Consider the following 17,054-nt stretch of genomic DNA (forward strand, 5'->3'; position numbering starts at 1 on the left):
CACCCTATCAAGCCCTACCTCGAGCTCGGGTATTGATTACAAAAATTGAAGTAGAAAATTTATGTACGTAATTAATACGAGCAATGAAATATGATTTACAGTAAATGGAATATATTGTACAAAAGACTATAATAAATGCTAGGAACTTGTTCCGTGAAAAGTTATATAATTATGTTTAAACATGTCACATGTAGTAATGTTTTAATTGAATATTTATAGTGACGCGTTCCCACCCAATATATTTTTTTAACGAAATCCTAAGATTTAAAATGCAATTTTGGCCTAGCTTTATAAGAACGCGCTCATACTTACCTAGGATAGTTCTAGCTAGGTTTTCCAGAGAGAACACAATTATGTGGACCGAAACAGATATACGTTGCACTCTTGTTGAGGACATGTTTGGTTCGCATAAGTTTCGCTCCAAAATGTACAGAGAGTGGAAGAAACATTTTCAGGAAAAGAAACCCCAGGCATGCTTGTTGGGATGAATTGCATCCACCCTCAGCTATAAAAGCGTGCACGCACCCAACAGGAGAGCACTCAGAGCACCATAGTCTCAGAGGATTCGAGGCGATATGGCTCAAGTACTCACCATCTTCTCCCCGGAAGTTCTGCTCTTACTCTTGCTCTGTTTCTTCGTCGTACGCCGCTACTACTTGGCAAGACGATCAGCGAAAAATTGCCATGACCACGGCCGCCGTCTCCCACCGTCCCCTCCGAAGCTCCCTCTCATAGGCCACCTGCACCTCGTCGGCCCCGACCCGCACATCTCCCTCGCCGAGCTTTCCCGGAAGCACGCCGGCCGCGACGGCCTCATGCTCCTCCGCCTCGGCCAGGTGCCCAACCTCGTCGTCTCCTCCCCGAGCGCCGCCGAGGCCGTCCTGCGCACGCACGACCACGTCTTTGCCTCCCGCCCACCGTCCATCGTCGCCGACGTCCTCCTCAGCGGCCCCTCTGACGTCGCCCTCGCCCCCTACGGCGAGTACTGGCGGCAGGCCAGGAAGCTCGTCACCACCCACCTGCTGAGCGCCCGGAAGGTGCGCGCGCTCCAGGGAGACCGCGAGGAGGAGGTGAGCCATGTGGTGGCCAAGCTCCGGTAAATCAATTTTTTATCACATATATTAGTTCTGATAAAGGATTTTTTAGATTCAGATCCTATGCCTCTAACATTCCAAATTAGTCCTTTCATTTTTTTCTTCCCTTTTTTCTTCTTTTCCCTCCAATGTAAACCACAGATTTACCCCCTGTAAGACCAGGAGATCCTGTGTTATTTTTCTTTCCACTAGCAAAGATGTTTTTTAGATGGGCATAATAGTCCAACTCCATCTCTGCATCTGAATGATCTTCATCTGAGCATATATCTTTTATAGAAAGGTCACCAGTGTCAATGAGAATGTTCTCATCTTGCACTTTCCCTTCCTCTCTTTGTTTTATATTAGTAAAGTAAAAATCTCTCCTACTTTGTTCCATTTTCTCAATAATTTCAAGGTTTTGATTAATCATATCAATAGAACATCCCAAGTCAATACCAATTTTCTCAGCCATGAATAAAAGGGAGGGGTTACTGACCACCTCATCATTTGCCTTACCATAGTTGTCTTTGTCTGCAGCTCTCTGCTTTGCCAGCTCTTCAATCTTTGTATCTTGCTTGCTAGCAAGTCTGCCACATCTTCTTAGAGGATCTTCCAAGTTGTTGTCCACTTCAGTTTCTTCTTTCTGTTCTTCAGTGTTAATCCCCAGCCTGGCAGCAAAGGAGTCCACTGATTCATGACTTGCCCCATAATCAACAGGCTCCACATAAGTGTCATTGTCATCTATCCTAGTGTCCTCTTCTTTGTTTTCTTCTTCCATTTTCTCCAATTCTTTTTCAGCAATGGCATCCATTTCTTTCTCTCTTTCCTCCCATCTCTCAATTCTCTCCACACATCTAGCTATCATCCCCTGCTGTTGGTTGACCAGTTCCACTAGCTTTTTCCTCTCAACTCCCATTTCCTGATTTTTTTGTCATCCTGAATTTTAAGAGCTTTTTGTGTGATGTTTTCCTCCTCCAGCTTTTGCATTTTTTGGATGACAGTAGCTAGATCAGTTTCCAATTTCTGCCTAGCCTCCTTCTCTTTAGTGTATTCTTGTTGTGCAACCATGATTGCCTCACTTCTTTTCTTGAGCTCTTCATATTGTGACAAGCTCAAACTCCCCAGGGTCACATTTTCTTTGTTGCTTTCACCAGAATCCCAGTTTTTCTGTCTTTTTCTCACTTCCTCTCCCACACATTCCATGCTTGTTTCACCCAAGTGCTGTCTCTTATGTTCACGATACCAGCCCATCTCCACCACTTTTTCCAACTTAGGCATGATTCTGTAAATGTTCAGATCTCTATCTGTGATCTCAGTGTATTCTGGGATCTTTTTTGAGTCTCTAACACCCACTTTAGCTCTGATTTTTTCCTGAGTAATGGTATCCATGTCAATTTCTAGTACTGGGCCCAATGATGCAACAACCTCACACATCCCAAAGAAGTGTCTAAAACAATCTGGCACTTTCTCAAAGGTCACCCAAGCTGTGTGAAGTTTTCCAACTGCCTGAGAGTCAAATGCCCATTTCTTGATACTGATCACAGCCCCAATGCTCAGAAGCTTGAAATCCTCACAATTCACTAGCTCCATCAATCTTCCTTTGTTTGGGAACCTCATCAGAAAAGTGTTGCTCCCCTGTTTTTTGCATCTCCATTGCCACCCCCAACTGAACATATAATTGAATCCATCAATTAGTTGGGTTTCATTCAGCATCCCAGTTTTTACTGTGAATAAGGCCATTGGGTTAGGATTCTCCATCTCATTGTTATCTTTGGAACTTTGGACCAATAGCACACCTAGCCCCCTGGCAGCATAACCAACAAATTTGGGGACTGGTTTCATTTGCCTCAACCAGGTACAGTCATCTGTAATGTGATTTCGTTTCCCACATACTATACAAGGATCCAACTTGCAATCTTTGGTGGCATGCCTGGTGTCTTTACATTTGTTGCACATCTGTTTACTTGCTCCCCCTGTCAACATTCTGCTCCCCTCATTAATCTGATTACTCTTCCCCCCATCTCTTCCCTGAAAATGCTCTCTACCAATTGCATCTCTCTCAGTAGTGATAGCTCTACTTGACCATTGGTTCCTCTGGAAATCACTGTTCTGGACCAAGCTGGCTCCCCCTGCTTGCCTCCCCACCCCCTGCTACTGAACCATGCTGCCAACTCCTTGGACACTCACATTGTTGCTTCCCATCAAAGCAGCTCCTTGAGTCAATTGAGAAAGCAGAGCAGAGAGGAGTTTTTGCTGCTGAATCGCCTCTAGTCCACTACCTGCATTACCATCATCAAGAACAGGCATACCTTGCTGCATGATCTTCGTTGTTTCTTTATCTTTCTCAGATCTCATCCTCTCCTGCTCTTCTTCATGCCTCTCCTTCTCTTGCTGTTGATCCTGCCTCCTCTGCACATTCTCGCTACCACTCCCCTGATCCCAGTCTCTCTTGCTCTCTCTCATTGAAGTTTCTGGATCTATCGCCACCTTCATCTTTTTTCCTGTACTGGTAGTTGTTTCTGCCTCCCCTACTGAATCTTCCTTCTCCACCAAATCGCCCCCCAAATATGTCCATCTCTTTTTCCTCAGGTGGCGGCTGTAGGTGGAACCCTAATTCTAGACCAAATCTGTCGACTGACCCGAGAGGGGCGAGGTTCTTGGGTTTATATATGTCCCCTTAAGGCCTCTGTAACGCCCGGGTAACTAAGCTACAGTAATCCCCCGCTAATGATGCCACGTCACCATGGTTACTGTTGCTAATCTACCGTGAGGTCAAACCCTTTCAAAATTCAAATTCAAATTAAAGTCAACGATAAAAGTTTTTCAAAATTTAAAACAAAAATGTTCGGGAGGTGCCATATTTTGCATAAGTAAATATGGTGTAATAAACACATTTTTATAAAATGCCTAGATAATTTAAAATGATTTAAAACAGAAAAGAAAATATAAAAAAGGAAGACAAGGTGAAAACAAAACAAAACAAAAGAAAAACAAAGAAAAGCCCCCCCCACTGGGCTACGGCCCAGCCAGCAGCCCAACCGGGCCACCAGGCCAGCCCACCCACTCCCTTAACCCCCTGGACCCCGACCCACCCCCACCGACACCCCACTCCTCCCCCAAAATATCTCCCCCTCTCCCCCCAATTGGATCGGGATCGAGGAGGAGACCGCCGACGCCGCCGCCTGGATCGCCCGACGCCGCCTCGCCCTCGCCGGCCTGCCTCCTCCTCCCCCGCCGGCCTGCTTCCCCTCGACGCCGTCGTCCCCATCGACCACCTCGCGCCCCACTGCCACTCCCCTACGGCCACCGTGAGCATGCGCCCCTCCTCTCTCTCCCCTGTCTCCCACGCGCTCGCCGCGCCCCGTGCGCGCCGGCGCACGCATCGCCCCGACGACCGCCGCTTGCGCTCGCGCGCCCCCGACGCCAGCACCGGACTCGCGCCCCTGCCACCGCGCCCCTGCCCCGCAGCGCCCTCGCGCGTGCACGCCGCCCGCCTAACCTTGCTCGCCTCCTCCGTGCCCGCTCTCCGTCGACCCCGTGCTCGTCGTCCTCACCGGCCCAGCGAGCGCACCCCACTGCTCGCCGCCTGCCTGCCCGACCCCGCTCCGGCGCCGCCCGTCGCTCCTCTCGTCCCACCCGCTCCGGCCACTAGCGACCGGCCTCGCCGCAGCCGCGGCCCCCCTCGCCCGCCACCGCAGTCGTCCCTCCGCCGCCTCCCTTGGCCTGGCCGCCGGCGCCGGCGTGCGCCCAGCGCCCTCGGCCATGCGCCCCTCGGGTTGCGCCCGCACCCCCTGCACACGGCGCCCGTCGCCCGCTGCGCCCGCTCGGGCGCACACCCGCACCCGACCGCCCGAACCCGATAGGCCCCTATGGGCCTATGACATATGGGCCCCGCCCACGGAACGTAAAAAAAAGAATTATATATATATATAATTAATTAATTAACTAAATTAATTAAGTTAATTAATCCTGTTTAAATTAATCTAATTAATTAGTTAATTTAATGAAACAGTAATTAATTAGCTAAACCCTAATTAAACTAAGCAGTGTATGACATGCGGGACCCACACGTAGTTGACCCAGTCAACTACACAGTTGACTGCTGACGTTAGCATGATGTCATGCTGACGTCATCTTTTACTATTCTGGATAATGTTGTATTAAATTAATTAAATAAATGCTAAAATAAATTTAAATCTTTTAAAAATCATATAAAATAATCCGTATCTCGGATGAAAATACTTTCTACATGAAAGTTGCTCAGAACGACGAGACGAATCCGGATACGCAGCCCGTTCGTCCGCCACACATCCCTAACATATCGAACTCGCAACTTTCCCCCTCCGTTTCATCTGTCCGAAAATGCGAAACATCGGGAATACTTTCCCGGATGTTCCCCCCCTTCGCCGGTACCACCTACTGCCGCGTTAGGGCACACCTAGCACCGCTCATTGTCATGTCACGCATCGTCATGCTTATGTTTGCATTGTATTTACTGTTTCTTCCCCCTCTTCTCTCCGGTAGACTACGAGACCGACGCTGCTGCTGCCCAGTTCGACTACGGAGTTGACGACCCCTCCTACTTGCCAGAGCAACCAGGCAAGCCCCCCCTGATCACCAGATATCGCCTATTCTTCTCTATACTGCTTGCATTAGAGTAGTGTAGCATGTTACTGCTTTCCGTTAATCCTATCCTGATGCATAGCCTGTCCTTGCTACTACTGTTGTTACCTTTACCTGCAATCCTACATGCTTAGTATAGGATGCTAGTTTTCCATCAGTGGCCCTACATTCTTGTCCGTCTGCTGTGCTATACTATCGGGCCGTGATCACTTGGGCGGTGATCACGGGTATATACTTATATACTCTATACATGACACCTGTGGTGACTAAAGTCGGGTCGGCTCGTAGGAGTACCCACAAGTGGATCTTTGTGGCGGAGCGACAGGGCAGGTTGAGACCACCTAGGCGAGAGGTGGGCCTGGCCCTGGACGGCGTCCACGGTTACTTCAACATAACACGCTTAACGAGTTCTTGGTATTTGATCTGAGTCTGGCCATTTGGTCTATACGCACTAACCAACTACGCGGGAACAGTTATGGGCACTCGACGTCGTGGTATCAGCCGAAGCCTTCGTGACGTCAGCGACCGAGCGGCACGCGCCGGATGGACTGGAACGCCACTAGGCTAGGTCTGCTTCCGGCCGCGTACGCAACGTGCAGGTGTGCAATGGGCGATGGGCCCAGACCCCTGCGCGCATAGGATTTAGACCGGCGTGCTGACCTCTCTGTTGTGCCTAGGTGGGGCTGCGACGTGTTGATCTTACGAGGCCGGGCATGACCCAGAAAAGTGTGTCCGGCCAAATGGGATCGAGCGTCTTGGGTTATGTGGTGCACCCCTGCAGGGAAGTTTATCTATTCGAATAGCCGTGTCGCTCGGTAAAAGGACGACCCGGAGTTGTACCTTGACCTTATGACAACTAGAACCGGATACTTAATAAAATACACCCTTCCAAGTGTCAGATACAACTCGGTGATCGCTCTCTAACAGGGCGACGAGGAGGGGATCGCCGGGTAGGATTATGCTATGCGATGCTACTTGGAGGACTTCAATCTACCCTCTTCTACATGCTGCAAGATGGAGATGGCCAGAAGCGTAGTCTTCGACAGGACTAGCTATCCCCCTCTTATTCCGGCGTTCTACAGTTCAGTCCACTGATATGGCCCTTTACACTTATACCCATGCATATGTAGTGTAGTTCCTTGCTTGCGAGTACTTTGGATGAGTACTCACGGTTGCCTCTCTCCCTCTTTTCCCTCTTTCCCTTCTACCTGGTTGTCGCAACCAGATGCTGGAGTCCAGGAGCTAGACGCCACCGTCGACGACGACTCCTACGACACTGGAGGTGCCTACTACTACGTGCAGCCCGCTGACGACGATCAGTAGTAGTTAGGAGGATCCCAGGCAGGAGGCCTGCGCCTCTTTCGATCTGTAACCCAGTTTGTGCTAGCCTTCTTAAGGCAAACTTGTTTAACTTATGTCTGTACTCAGATATTGTTGCTTCCGCTGACTCGTCTATGATCGAGCACTTGTATTCGAGCCCTCGAGGCCCCTGGCTTGTATTATGATGCTTGTATGACTTATTTATGTTTTAGAGTTGTGTTGTGATATCTTCCCGTGAGTCCCTGATCTTGATCGACACATTTGCGTGCATGATTAGTGTACGGTCAAATCGGGGGCGTCACAAGTTGGTATTAGAGCCGACTGCCTGTAGGAATCCCCCTTTCCACACTCCTTGGCCGAAGTCGAGTCTAGACATTGCAAATTTTTTACTAACATGGTTGTGTGTCTTACGGGCCCACGTCGCCTTTGGGTGGTACTAGGATCTTTTACTCCTCGACCTTTACTCTGGGACTCTGAACTCTCTTCTACCCGGGTTAAACGAATTTACTAACTCTAACACTAGGATCCCGTGACCGCGTTCACCCCAAAGTTGGATAAGCCATAGTTATTTCTTAGAATAGTATTTTGAACAATTCACACACTGTCATTTGACTCCTTTGAAACGTCTTTGCTTTCAGATGGAACCCACGAGGCAGGTCGTGCGCCACACGAGGGCCATTGGTGCCTCGGGATCACCTGCTGTGCTAGCTGAGATGATGACCTATCTGGGTTATCGCTGGCACCCTGAGTACACCGTCTACAAGGAGTACCAGGACTTTAACCAGGAGCAGTACCGTGTCATCGTCCACCTCTACTCGCGGGAGTATGACTCCACTACTGTGCTTCACACCGCTCATGGTGTTGGAGTGACCATCGATATGGCTGTCCACGATGCTGCCTATGCTGCTCTGACACGTCTTCGTGGAGAGTATCGGGAGTTGGACACCTCCCCTTTCAGGCACATTGCTATCGCAGCTGATGTTGGTGCAGAGGGATACTATACTGCTGCCTACTCTACTGTCACCCGAGAGCCCTTCTACCATCAGAACCTGGTTCTGCATGCTGATGGGCTGGATCGAGCTAACCGAGCTCTTCGCCACGAGTTGTACACCACCCGTCAGCACCTTTACCGTGCTCTGACGCTGTTGCACCCCTTTGTCCGATCTAGGGAGCTGCCCCGTTCTGCGATCTACCTAGCCAGGGCTGGCCAGATGTGGGAGGCCACTCTCCCGCACTTGGACCTCTTCTGCCACCTGAGCGTCAGGTTCTGCACCAGAGTATTCGCGGACCCCAGGTTGCTGACGTGGAGTTCCCGATGCGACACTACCAGCTTTCAGGCTACACCTACCTCCACAGTACCTCTTGGGACTGATGTAGGCTTGCTTGTTAGTGTTAGATGCATTCGCCGCGAGCCTGTGCGCCGCCTATGTTGTTTTAGTCTATGTACTGAACTCTGTGTACTGAACTCTATGCATGACCCCTTTTGTAAGTTATGCCGACTACTATATAGTAGCTATCGTGCTCCTTTCATTATGCATATTTCATCATGAATGATTCTTGTCTTTGCAAATTTCTCAATGCTGAACTACCCCTGTTATATATTAGCAGCATGGTTAGACCAGGTGGTCGTGGTAGTGGTGGCAATGCCCCACCACCACCTGAGTACATGGCTGGTATGATCCAACAGTTCGAACTGAACCGCCAATTCATGGAAAATATGATGGCTCAGTTTCCTCGCCCCAATATGGACCAGCAACCAACCCCAGTAACTCTACAGGATTTCATGCGCCTCAATCCAACTGTGTACCGCAACTCAACTCAGCCTCTGGATGCTGATGACTGGCTCCGTGACATCACCTATGAGATGGAGTCGGCCGATGTAGCCCCTGCCAGCTATGTCACCTTTGCTTCCTTCTTCCTGAAGGGACCCGCAGCTCAATGGTGGGACAGCCACAGGCGTACTCTGCCAGCTGGAACAATCATCACCTGCCCAGACTTCCAAGCTGCTTTCCGTGCCCGCTTCATTCCTCAGGAAGTCATGGACCGGAAGAAGCGTGAGTTCCGCAACCTCACCCAAGGCAACAAAACTGTTGAAGCTTATCAGCGGGAGTTTCTGGACTTGTCTCGCTATGCTGAAGAGGACATTGCAACTGATGCACGCAGACAGGAGAAGTTCCGTGATGGCCTTCAAGCTGACATCAAGCTCGCCCTTCTAGTGCATGACTTTGCTGATTTCGCCACCTTGGTGAACAAGGCCATCGATGTCGAAACTGGTCTGCAGGAATACCAGAGCTCCCACAGGCGCAACCGTGACACGGGCTCATCTTCGGGCCCGCCCTCACAGAAGCGTAAGATATGGATCCCGAACAGCATGTACCGTCCAAATGCATCTGCCCCAAGGCAGACCTTGTTGGAAATATGCCCTAGAGGCAATAATAAATGGTTATTATTATATTTCTTTCTTCATGGTAATTGTCTATTGTTCATGCTATAATTGTGTTATCCGGAAATCGTAATACATGTGTGAATACATAGACCACAACGTGTCCCTAGTAAGCCTCTAGTTGACTAGCTCGTTGATCAACAGATAGTCATGGTTTCCTGACTATGGACATTGGATGTCATTGATAACGGGATCACATCATTAGGAGAATGATGTGATGGACAAGACCCAATCCTAAGCATAGCTCAAAGATCGTGTAGTTCGTTTGCTAGAGCTTTTCCAATGTCAAGTATCTTCTCCTTAGACCATGAGATCATGCAACTCCCGGATACCGTAGGAGTGCTTTGGGTGTGCCAAACGTCACAACGTAACTGGGTGACTATAAAGGTACACTACGGGTATCTCCGAAAGTGTCTGTTGAGTTGGTACGGATCGAGACTGGGATTTGTCACTCCGTATGACGGAGAGGTATCTCTGGGCCCACTCGGTAATGCATCATCATAATGAGCTCAATGTGACTAAGGAGTTAGTCACGGGATCATGCATTGCGGTACGAGTAAAGAGACTTGCCGGTAACGAGATTGAACAAGGTATTGGGATACCGACGATCGAATCTCGGGCAAGTAACATACCGATTGACAAAGGGAATTGTATACGGGATTGATTGAATCCTCGACATCGTGGTTCATCCGATGAGATCATCGTGGAACATGTGGGAGCCAACATGGGTATCCAGATCCCGCTGTTGGTTATTGACCGGAGAGGCGTCTCGGTCATGTCTGCATGTCTCCTGAACTCGTAGGGTCTACACACTTAAGGTTCGGTGACGCTAGGGTTGTAGAGATATGAGTATGCGGAAACCTGAAAGTTGTTCGGAGTCCCGGATGAGATCTCGGACGTCACGAGGAGTTCCGGAATGGTCCGGAGGTGAAGAATTATATATATAGGAAGTCCAGTTTTGGCCACCGGGAAAGTTTCGGGGGTTATCGGTATTGTACCGGGACCACCGGAAGGGTCCCGGGGGTCCACGGGTGGGGCCACCTATCCCGGAGGGCCCCATGGGCTGAAGTGGGAAGGGAACCAGCCCTTAGTGGGCTGGGGCACCCCCCATGGGCCTCCCCCCTGCGCCTAGGGTTGGAAACCCTAGGGTGGGGGGGGGCGCCCCACTTGACTTGGGGGGGGGAAGCCACCCCCCCTTTCCCTTGGCCGCCGCCCCCCATGTAGATGGGTCTTGGCCGGCGCCCCCCCTCCCAGGGGGCCTATATAAAGGGGAGGGGAGGGAGGGCAGCGATATTACAGCCTTGGGCACCTCCCTCCTCCCCTGCTACACCTCTCCCTCTCGCAGAAGCTCGGCGAAGCCCTGCCGAGATCCCGCTACATCCACCACCACGCCGTCGTGCTGCTGGATCTCCATCAACCTCTCCTTCCCCCTTGCTGGATCAAGAAGGAGGAGACGTCGCTGCACCGTACGTGTGTTGAACGCGGAGGTGCCGTCCGTTCGGCACTCGGTCATCGGTGATTTGGATCACGACGAGTACGACTCCATCAACCACGTTCATAGGAACGCTTCCGCTCGCGATCTACAAGGGTATGTAGATGCACTCCTTTCCCCTCGTTGCTAGTATACTCCATAGATGGATCTTGGTGATGCGTAGAAAATTTTAAAATTCTGCTACGATCCCCAACAGACCTATGCTGCACCTCGTCTGCCTCCACCACCATCTAGGCAGTCAAGACTTCCGGCTCCACCACCCCAAGCTCCTGTTCCCACTCCCAATAATGGTTTGTGCTTTAGGTGTGGTCAACCAGGACACCGTGCTAGAGAATGCAACCAGAACCAGAATCAACTGGCCCTTCCAGCAGCTGGCCGTGGTAACAACCAGCCCCGCAACAACAATGCTAAGTCTTATGGTCGTGCTCATGCCCACCACGTTGATCTGAACGAAGCTCAAGACCAGCCTGCTACTGTGATGGGTACACTCCTCGTAAATTCAGTACCAGCATCCGTTTTATTTGATACAGGTGCATTGCATTCATTCATGTCAGAAGATTTTGCATACAAGCACGACGTTAAATGTGAGGAGATGAACACCTCGGTATTGGTCAAAACCCCCGTGGGACAGTGTCAAACCTCCCTGGTTGGCATCGACGTCCCCGTGGAAATCGAAGGGCTGGAATTCTATGCCTCTCCCATTATCCTGAAGTCGTCTAACATCGACCTCATTTTGGGGATGGATTGGTTGAAAGCGCATACTGCTTCTATAGTTTGCGCCACTAGGACCGTCCATCTACTTCACACTTCAGATGAAATAGTTGCTTACCAAGCTCATCTGGTGCAAAATGCCGAGGCCAGGCTCTATGCATTGAATGCATTGAACGCCGCACCACTCGAGGGCATTGAAAACATTCCCATCGTGCGTGAATTCCTCGACATCTTCCCTGAAGAACTTCCAGGGATTCCCCCTGCTAGAGCTGTCGAATTCATCATCGACTTGAAACCAGGCACCACTCCTATAGCCAAGCGACCCTACAAAATGCCGCCGCATGAACTCCTTGAGCTTAAGGAGGAAATCGACAAATCTCTTCGCAAAGGATTCATTCGCCCAAGTTGCTCTCCTTGGGGAGCACCTTCTCTCTTTGTCAAGAAGAAGGATGGGATAAACCGATTAGTTCAAGACTACCGTCCTATAAACCAAGCTACCATTCAGAATAAATACCCTCTTCCTCGGATCAATGATCTATATGATCAACTGGCGGGTTCATCAATGTTCTCTAAGCTCGAATTGAGGTTGGGTTACCACCAGATCCGTGTTCGCGAAGAGGATATCCCAAAGACCGCCTTCGTGACTCGATATGGTTCATACGAGTACACCGTCATGTCTTTCGGTTTAACCAATGCTCTAGCCACCTTCTCTCGTCTGATGAACTATATATTCATGGATTACCTCGACAAGTTCGTCGTGGTTTATCTGGATGATATCCTGGTATTTTCCAAGAACGAAGAAGAACATGCTGAACATCTTCGACTTGTGCTGGAAAAGCTACGAGAGCATCAACTATATGCCAAGTTCTCCAAATGTGAATTCTGGCTACCGAAAGTAACCTATCTTGGGCATGTCATCTCTAAGGATGGTATTGCCGTCAACCCTGAACGAGTCCAGGCTATCCTTGATTGGACTCCTCCCAAGAACGTTAAGCAAGTCAGAAGTTTTCTCGGTCTCGCCAGCTATTGCCATCGATTCGTCGAGAACTTCTCCAAGATCGCCAGGCCTCTGACTAACCTGTTGCATAAGGGCGTCAAGTTCCAATGGATAGACAAATGTCAGGAAAGTTTCCAGGCACTCAAAGACAAGTTGAATTCTGCCCCAGTTCTAGCTCCACCTGATACTAAGAAGGACTTCGTCATTTACTGCGACGCTTCCCGTCAAGGATTAGGCTGTGTCCTGATGCAAAACCGCAAAGTGATTGCTTATGCCTCTCGGCAATTGCGCCCTCACGAAGAGAACTACCCATTTCACGACCTCGAACTTGCTGCTGTCATTCATGCGCTGAAGCAGTGGCGACATTACCTTCTCGGTAATCGTTGCGAGGTCTTCACTGACCACCAAAGTCTGAAGTATCTGTTTACTCAGCCAGACCTGAACCTCCGTCAGCAGAGATGGATGGAGCTTGTTGTAGACTTTGACTTGGGTATTTCCTATACGCCAGGCAAGGCTAATGTAATGGCTGATGCCTTGAGTCGCAAGTCTTACTGCAACCACCTCCAGGTTCACAAAGTTCAGCCCTCGCTTGTTGAAGAATTCAGGAAGCTGAACCTCCATATTGTTCCTCCGGGTGCACTCGCTCCCCCTCCTAAGGAGTTTCGCAAGATGAACCTCCGTGTTGTTTCCCAGGGTTCACTCAATACCCTGGCCGTCGAACCAGATCTCTTGGACTCCATCAAGAGAATACAGGGATATGACTCTGAAGCCCACAAGATTAAGCGCTACCTCGCAGAAGGAAAGCCCTCATTCTTCACTATTGCTGAAGATGGCACTTTGTACTTCAAGGGCCGCCTAGTGGTGCCATGTGCAGAGAAAAACCTGGATATGACTCAGGAAGTTATGAAAGAAGCTCATGATACGCCCCTATGTATCCATCCTGGTAGTACAAAGATGTACCAGGACATCCGTCATAGATTCTGGTGGTCTAATATGAAGCAAGACATTGCTCGTTATGTTGCTGAGTGTGACGTTTGTCGTGGTATCAAAGCAGAACATCAAAGGCCTGCTGGAACTCTGCAACCTATCTCTATTCCTGAATGGAAATGGGACCATGTTGAGATGGACTTCGTCACTGGATTTCCCAAATCACAGAAAGGTAATGATGCTATTCTTGTCGTCATTGACCGGCTTTCCAAAGTTGCACATTTCCTGGCGGTCAAAGAAACGATCACTGCTAGTCAGCTGGCAACGCTCTATATGTCCAGGATTGTTTCACTCCACGGTATTCCATTGGTTATCAGCTCAGACCGTGGCAGCTTATTCACTTCAAGATTCTGGGCAAGTTTCCAAGAAGCTATGGGAACTCATCTGTCATTCAGTACTGCGTTTCATCCTCAGTCGCAAGGGCAAGTTGAACGCGTCAACCAAGTTCTCGAAGACATGCTTCGAGCTTGTGTTATTTCCTTCGGCAAGAAATGGGAGGAATCTCTCCCGTATGCTGAGTTCTCTTATAATAATAGCTATCAAGCTAGTCTGAAGATGGCCCCCTTCGAAGTGTTATATGGACGAAAGTGTCGAACCCCTCTGAACTGGTCAGAAACAGGGGAACGTCCACTCTTCGATCCGGATATTATCCAACATGCCGAAGAACAAGTCCGCATTATTCGTGAGAATCTCAAGACTGCTCAGTCACGTCAGAAGAGTCAGTATGACCGTCATCATAAAGACATGGTCTATCAACCTGGCGAAAAGGCTTATCTTCGAGTCACACCAATGAAGGGTGCTCACCGCTTCGGAATCAAGGGCAAACTAGCTCCTCGATATATTGGCCCATTCACTATTCTCGAAAGGCGTGGAAAAGTGGCATACCAACTGGAGCTTCCGCCGAACCTTTCTCAGGTTCACGATGTGTTCCATGTGTCACAGCTCCGCCGTTGCTTCAAGGACCCAATCCGAGCAGTGGATCATGAAGTGCTCGAATTGCAGCAGGACCTCTCCTATAAGGAGCATCCGGTCCGCATTCTCGACCAAGCTGAACGCCGCACCCGTCAGAAGGCGATCAAGTTCCTCAAAGTCCAGTGGTCGCACCATTCTGAAGATGAAGTCACTTGGGAACGCGAGGATCGCCTGCGTGATGAATACCCCGCACCGTTTCCTTCTACCTCCTAAATCTCGGGACGAGATTTCTTGTAGTGGAGGATTTTTGTAACGCCCGGGTAACTAAGCTACAGTAATCCCACGCTAATGATGCCACGTCACCATGGTTACTATTGCTAATCTACCGTGAGGTCAAACCCTTTCAAAATTCAAATTCAAATTAAAGTCAACGATAAAAGTTTTTCAAAATTTAAAACAAAAATGTCCGGGAGGTGCCATATTTTGCATAAGTAAATATGGTGTAATAAACACATTTTTATAAAATGCCTAGATAATTTAAAATGATTTAAAACAGAAAAGAAAATAAAAAAAGAAAGAAAAGGTGAAAACAAAACAAAACAAAAGAAAAACAAAGAAAAGCCCCCCCACTGGGCTACGGCCCAGCCAGCAGCCCAACCGGGCCACCAGGCCAGCCCACCCACTCCCTTAACCCCCTGGACCCCGACCCACCCCCACCGACACCCCACTCCTCCCCCAAAATATCTCCCCCTCCCCCCCCCCGATTGGATCGGGATCGAGGAGGAGACCACCGACGCCGCCGCCCGGATCGCCCGACGCCGCCTCGCCCTCGCCGGCCTGCCTCCTCCTCCCCCGCCGGCCTGCTTCCCCTCGACGCCGTCGTCCCCATCGACCACCTCGCGCCCCACTGCCACTCCCCTACGGCCACCGTGAGCACGCGCCCCTCCTCTCTCTCCCCTGTCTCCCACGCGCTCACCGCGCCCCGTGCGCGCACGCGCACGCATCGCCCCGGCGACCGCCGCTTGCGCTCGGGCGCCCCTGGCCTTCGCTCGCCCCCGACGCCAGCACCGGACTCGCGCCCCTGCCACCGCGCCCCTGCCCCGCAGCGCCCTCGCGCGTGCACGCCGCCTGCCTCACCTTGCTCTCCTCCTCCGTGCCCGCTCTCCGTCGGCCCCGTGCTCGTCGTCCTCACCGGCCCAGCGAGCGCACCCCACTGCTCGCCGCCTGCCTGCCCGACCCCGCTCCGTCGCCGCCCGTCGCTCCTCTCGTCCCACCCGCTCCGGCCACTAGCGACCGGCCTCGCCGCGGCCGCGGCCCCCCTCGCCCGCCACCGCAGTCGTCCCTCCGCCGCCTCCCTTGGCTTGGCCGCCGGCGCCGGCGTGCGCCGCGCGCGCCCAGCGCCCTCGGGCATGCGCCCCTTGGGTTGCGCCCGCACCCCCCTGCACACGGCGCCCGTCGCCCGCTGCGCCCGCTCGGGCGCACACCCGCACCCGACCGCCCGAACCCGATAGGCCCCTATGGGCCTATGACATATGGGCCCCGCCCATAGAACGTAAAAATAATAATTAAAAAATATATATAAATAATTAATTAATTAACTAAATTAATTAAGTTAATTAATCCTGTTTAAATTAATCTAATTAATTAGTTAATTTAATTAAACAGTAATTAATTAGCTAAACCCTAATTAAACTAAGAAGTGTATGACATGCGGGACCCACACGTAGTTGACCCAGTCAACTGCACAGTTGACTGCTGACATCAGCATGATGTCATGCTGACGTCATCTTTTACTATTCTGGATAATGTTGTAATTAATTAATTAATTAAATGCTAAAATTAATTTAAATCTTTTAAAAATCATATAAAATAATCCGTATCTCGGATGAAAATACTTTTTATGAAAGTTGCTCAGAACGACGAGACGAATCCGGATACGCAGCCCGTTCGTCCGCCACACATCCCTAACATATCGAACTCGCAACTTTCCCCCTCCGTTTCATCTGTCCGAAAATGCGAAACATCGGGAATACTTTCCCGGATGTTCCCCCCCTTCGCCGGTACCACCTACTGCCGCGTTAGAGCACACCTAGCACCGCTCATTGTCATGTCATGCATCGTCATGCTTATGTTTGCATTGTATTTACTGTTTCTTCCCCCTCTTCTCTCCGGTAGACTACGAGACCGACGCTGCTGCTGCCCAGTTCGACTACGGAGTTGACGACCCCTCCTACTTGCCAGAGCAACCAGGCAAGCCCCCCCCCTTGATCACCAGATATCGCCTATTCTTCTCTATACTGCTTGCATTAGAGTAGTGTAGCATGTTACTGCTTTCCGTTAATCCTATCCTGATGCATAGCCTGTTCTTGCTACTACTGTTGTTACCTTTACCTGCAATCCTACATGCTTAGTACAGGATGCTAGTTTTCCATCAGTGGCCCTACATTCTTGTCCGTTTGCTGTGCTATACTATTGGGCCGTGATCACTTGGGCGGT

General features: G+C 50.4%; 1 protein-coding gene across 2 annotated transcripts; it reads left to right on the plus strand.

Moving 5' to 3' along the window:
* The first annotated feature begins 512 nt into the window (after positions 1–512).
* On the plus strand, positions 513–7,231 carry LOC120965404 (indolin-2-one monooxygenase). Of its 2 annotated transcripts, none has more exons than XM_073498365.1 (2): positions 513–1,070; positions 5,598–6,018. In XM_073498365.1, exons 1-2 carry the CDS (start codon positions 576–578, stop codon positions 5,685–5,687), a joined length of 585 nt encoding a protein of 194 aa, XP_073354466.1. In that variant the 5' UTR covers positions 513–575; the 3' UTR covers positions 5,688–6,018. The 2 variants fall into 2 exon arrangements, with proteins under 2 accessions (XP_073354466.1, XP_040247033.3); XM_040391099.3 differs by lacking the exon at positions 5,598–6,018 and adding an exon at positions 6,922–7,231 and having other exon boundaries at positions 514–1,070.
* Positions 7,232–17,054: the final 9,823 nt, after the last annotated feature.

The sequence above is a fragment of the Aegilops tauschii genome, chromosome 5 (assembly GCF_002575655.3).
Source record: "Aegilops tauschii subsp. strangulata cultivar AL8/78 chromosome 5, Aet v6.0, whole genome shotgun sequence".
NCBI lineage: Eukaryota > Viridiplantae > Streptophyta > Magnoliopsida > Poales > Poaceae > Aegilops > Aegilops tauschii.

Coding starts and splice junctions, on each gene's coding strand:
- LOC120965404 (XM_073498365.1), top strand. CDS start 576: ATGGCTCAAGTACTCACCATCTTCTCCCCGGAAGTTCTGCTCTTACTC. Junction 1,071..5,597: donor AGGGAGACCGCGAGGAGGAG/GTGAGCCATGTG, acceptor TCTCTCCGGTAG/ACTACGAGACCGACGCTGCT.